The sequence below is a fragment of the Porites lutea genome, chromosome 1 (genome assembly GCF_958299795.1).
Source record: "Porites lutea chromosome 1, jaPorLute2.1, whole genome shotgun sequence".
In the NCBI taxonomy this organism is placed as follows: Eukaryota; Metazoa; Cnidaria; class Anthozoa; order Scleractinia; family Poritidae; genus Porites; species Porites lutea.
In genome coordinates, this window is record NC_133201.1 from 20923666 (window position 1) to 20928797 (window position 5132).

At 36.6% G+C, this 5132-nt stretch overlaps 1 protein-coding gene across 2 annotated transcripts in view; it reads left to right on the plus strand.

Annotated features, from left to right (window-relative positions):
- The first annotated feature begins 995 nt into the window (after positions 1–995).
- LOC140946557 (inhibitor of growth protein 4-like) overlaps positions 996–5132 on the plus strand; it is a 23752-nt gene continuing 19615 nt past the window's right edge. The window contains exons 1-2 of one of the 2 annotated variants that reach the window (XM_073395688.1): positions 996–1190; positions 1706–1777. In XM_073395688.1, the coding sequence (XP_073251789.1) occupies positions 1154–1190; positions 1706–1777 (109 nt within the window). In that variant the 5' untranslated portion in view covers positions 996–1153. The remainder of the gene's footprint in view (positions 1191–1705; positions 1778–5132) is intronic. The other variant, XM_073395695.1, reaches the window with a different exon arrangement.

The following is a 5132-nucleotide window of genomic DNA, read 5'->3' on the forward strand; positions in this document are numbered from 1 at the left end:
TATTTGCTGCTGCTGCTTGACGAAATTTGTTTGATATCTTTTTCTTTTGTGTTTGGGGTAGAGCACTAAGTAATGACTTCCGCACAGAATTGATCTAAAACAGCATTAGTAAAATCTAAATAGTGGTCTATTATCAATGCTGCTTTCTGATTGGTTGAGCTACTAGTAAGCTATATGTTATAGCTCACTTGTAGCGAAAAGCGCCGGCGTTTTGGCGGCAACAAAGTATTAAAGTCTAGCTTTGACTAGCTAAAGTTGTTTTGCCTCGATATTTTTTTACCAACTAGTTGGATTTTACTAAAACAATTATTCCTCTCGCCCTCATGGCCTCTGAGTCAATAGCCTATTCGGCCTTCGGCCTCATGGACTATTGACTCAGAGCCCTAGCCTGCGTAGTAGGCGCTTGGAAGTAGTGGGCGAAGGAGAGAACGGGCGCGCGCGAGGGAGACACGTGTGCCCACTAATTCCAAGCGCCTGCTACGCAGGCTATCAGAGTCCATTCGGGCTCGAGGAATAATTATTAAATATCCTCGTGACACAGTCCCTTTAATGTGGGGAGGGTGGGGTCCAAGGGGAAATTTACCTGTCACTTGTGCGTGCGTGGGAATAACGAAATTAACTACAGTTGAATCTCTCCATAACAGTCACACAGGGACAAAAGAAAATGGTCGGTTTAAAGAGGTGGCTGCAGGGAGGGTTAGTGGAGGTTCGTTTGTAGAAGGAGAAAAGTGAAGTGGACAGAAGATGGCTACCAGTTGGCTGAAAAAATGGTGGAATATTGCCTGTGTGTCCTAAGTTAACGTCTTCCTTTTCAAAGTAAAATCAGGAGCCGATTAAAGTAATCGGCTTCTGGTAAAATGTAGTGTTTCCCCCGATTTTGCCACATACGAAATAATGAAGTAACTGACCTGGAAACAGAGTCACCTCTCACCGTACTGCGCGAACGCGCCAACTGATCACGTGGTATCTATCCCATGATGCCATCATTTGTGTTATGGCGGCCGGCGATGTGATGTGATGTGATGTCCCCGCCGAAGTACATTCTTCATGACTAATCTTTGAAGATTTGTGATTTTTGTCGTCGCGAACAAGTGCCTTTTATTCACTAGCAGCCAGCAGTTAGGAAGGGACAGCTCAAACCCACGGAGAGACCATGGCGGCGAATATGTATCTCGAACACTACCTCGATAGTAAGTGAATTTGTTTTCAGTCCCGTTTTTGCTCACAAGATCCCGCCACACAGCTCTCACTCTAAATTTGCATTTACTATAGAGTATCGGTCATTCCTGTGACCATAAATCGAACTTTTGATTCATACTAGGTTTACTCATTTCATGTTGTTAAAAAGTCCTTATATGGCTCTCGTGAAATGTGTCAATACTGTTCAGATCGTGTTCTGAATTTGTGGTTGATATCGTGCGTTTAATCAAACATCTCGACAGCCTGATATAGCTTAAGTTTGTGAGCCTCTTAGCTCCTTTTTTACCAGTTGACTATTGACTAAAAAAGGAAACCATCTCTCTTCAACGATATTGAGTTTGCAACTATATTAGATTTTTGCCGGATGTTGGATTTTACACTTTACAAGCTTCATTATCTTTCATATCTATGCAACTGAATCGGAGGGTTTTTCCCTGTAATACTGTATTGTATTGATATGCAATATTTGAACATGATACGGGTAAATGATCTTGTTCCTTTTTAGGTATTGAAAACCTTCCATTTGAGCTACAAAGAAACTTCACGCTCATGAGAGAACTTGATCAAAGAACACAAGGTAAGCTGCAATCATGAAAATTATGTATAAAAAAAATCAAAATTTTACAATTAATGAATGAGGCTGAGTATCTTATGAAGAATTATGAAGATTGAGGAGGGCGTTATCTGTCAAGGCCATACATGTAGGCCGAGGTGGATGACACCCTCCGAGATCTCCACAATTCTTCATTATGATATGAAATTCGATAATTGTTTTATTATTCATTCAAAGTAATTTCTAGTTTAAAAACATAGCTAAAACATGCTTACCTCCATCAGTGTTAAGTTCACCCTCCGAGATCTCCACAATTCTTCATCTAATGGGAAATTCGATAATTGTTTTATTATTTCTTCAAAACAATTCCTAGTTTAAAAACATAGCTAAAACACGTTTACCTCCATCGATGTTAAGTTCATCTTCGATAGTGCACGTTTAGGGTTGTTCAGCTCCGCAAATATTTTCCAAATAGCAGATGTCGCCCTTCAAGTTGTCTTCTTGCTGTTCTTGCCATGTTTTTAGCTACATGTATTATTTCACCTAGTTCTTACTAATGAAACGAGTGAAATTTTTTGTGAATTTTTTTTTGTGTGGGTGTTGTATTATAAATTTATATTGTATATTACAAGAGGAGTACCCAATAAAGCTGTGGGAAAAAAAATGTCCTCCTTTTTTGTTTTCACAACTGAAAACAACTCAACCTTGTCCCTGGGTCTTCTCAGTTAACGGTGCATTGACCTGCAAAGAAGCTGCACTTTTGACGTCATCGGTTGATTAGTATAGGTAATAGCATGATTTGTAGTGATATTTGGCAGAAATACCACGAGTGATATTTCAAAATACTTATATGTAATTTCACGAGCCGTTAGGTGAGTGAAATTTGAGACAATTTTGAAATATCATGAGTGGTATTTATGCCAAACATCACATACAAATCATGCTATTAATTGTTAATACAACTACCCTTAAAAGGTTTGTAATTTTCACATGTAGGTATTTCAAATTAAGCTGAAATACCACTGCTCTAAGCCAATCAAATTGCAGAAATTTCTCATGTAGTAGTGTAAATCGCAAAACTTGTCCAAATTTCACCAATTATGGTGAATCATGCATGTGCTTTTAGCCAATCAGAATCGGGGAAGTATAATTGAATGAATAATAAAAAACTATAATATCAGCCTAATAAAAATACATGATATAATTAATCATTCTTTTTGGAAAGTCCACAGTACATTTTGTAAGCTTTATCCAAGGGTTTCCCTTAAGGGCAACATTGCCCTTGATCTGAGTTTGCTGAGGAGTTATACTAACACCAGCAAAAAATTCACCGGCTGTGGAAAGCCAATGATTTTTATTTAAGCTTATGTTAACTGCATAAGATCCTTGATTCTTCTTTTATGGCAAGTGCCTTAAAATGTTAATAATCATGAAACAGTAAGATTCTTCTGATGCAATTCAAGGTCTTTAAAAGCAAGAAAATATTGTCCTTTACCTTGCAATAAAAAATTAATTAAGTTTAAGTAGGGCTTTCGCTAAAATTTCAAGTTGCAGGGTATATGTGATTAGCAGGAGGGGAATTGTCCAGCTAGGAAGTTCTTTTGGTTCCATTTTCCTTTTGTTTCCTATGAAAGTAGCTGCGGGAAATCCGCGGCTCTAAGTGACAGCCCTGGTTTAAGGTGGCCCAAACCTATTTACATCCTTGATGGTTATGTTTTTAAATCATGTTTTTCGGCAGAAGCGATGAAGCGATTTTTATGATTTTTGGCAACCTTAATAAAGAATGGTCGAACAAAATGCTGCTCAAATTTAACCTTAAAAGGTTTTTTTTTTCTATACAACAACACTTTATTTCATATAATTTTACACGCAAAGGAAAAATTACAAAAATTGTAGAAAACTAGAAAAAAAAGGCAGCAAAATTACAATTTACAAAAGGTATTGGAAATTACAATTGGAATTATCTTTACCCTTATACACGAAAAATCAGTAACTCTTCTATTTATTTTTTTTTTTTTAACATAACATTGTTAGGTAACTGATGAAAACTATAATTGCCAGAATGATTAATTATTGCACACATATTATACGCACATGTATCCACAATGGCTTTTAAAAAAAGGAAAAAAAAACAAACAAATAAACAGACAGACAACTTAAACAGGACAGTTAAAGTATTAAATCTTTTAATCTACAAAGCGCTGCCTACGGTTCACTTTCACAGAATAGTACATTCTTTTAAAAGGGGGAGGTTTTTAATCAAGACCATTTCTTTTTAAAAGTCTCTAAAGAATTATGGTCTTTTGCAATTTGCCTTTCTATTTCCACGGTGCGTTGAACTATTTGTACGACATTTGGACATTTGGACGCATATCTCTTTGTTTACAGGTGTAGATATAATGCCTGGCAATAAGTAGTAAATGGTGCAGTAATAAATCTTTTGCATCGTTAATTAAGCCAAATAAGAGAGCTTCTGAGAGGCTGAATTGTTCTACTTTGGAGGTGTTTTGTGTTATCCATTGATAGCAGTCTTTCCAAAAGGCGTTAGAATATTTACAGCTCAAAAATAAGTGAACCAGGTTTTCCGTTGTTTCTCCACAGAAGGTGCAGGAATCAGACTGTTTAATTCCTATTTTGTATAGAAAATCATTGGTTGCGATTTGTCTATGTAGAAGTTCAAACTGAAACTCTCTCAGTTTTGTTTCTTTAGTACACCAAAGTGGTAATGAATATGTGCTTTACCAATTAACCGTCTTGTTTCGTACTGAGTCCTCAGCTAACCATTTACCTTGGCTTTTAAGTGGTGTTGAAGCCTTTTTTTTCAATGAGGCACTGATAAGCTTTTTTGCAAAATTTTGTGTGGGATAGGAGAGTTTTAGTTGCATCTTGGGTTTGGTCGTTTCCGTTGATGGGCGAGCGTAGTTTTTTATACCTTGTTAGAGTAGATACAACTTTATCGTACTCAAGATAGTTAGTTTTTAACTTTAAATTTCCTTATGAACACATTAAAGCTAATAAATCTGGAGGCCTCATCAGGGAGGTCTTTGACATTCACCACACCCGCTTTTATACCATTATTTGTAAAAAAAAGGCTTCTTCTCGATCGTAGTCAGTGAGTTATGCCAGATACCTGTTGACTCAAAAAGTGGGTTCTTCTCACTATAATTTAAGTTGGACCAGTGTTCTACAATTTCTTTTAAAAAAGGGTCTTTTATTTTCATCTGTGATGTATGTTCTTGTTTTAAATTGCACAAGAACAATAATTTCCCGCCGTATCTGTCCAAGTAGTAATCGAAAAAAACGTTCTATTTACCTTTACCTTGCATTAAAACTTTGTATTTCAATCATCTTTAGTCCGCCCTTATTGTAGTCATTAACG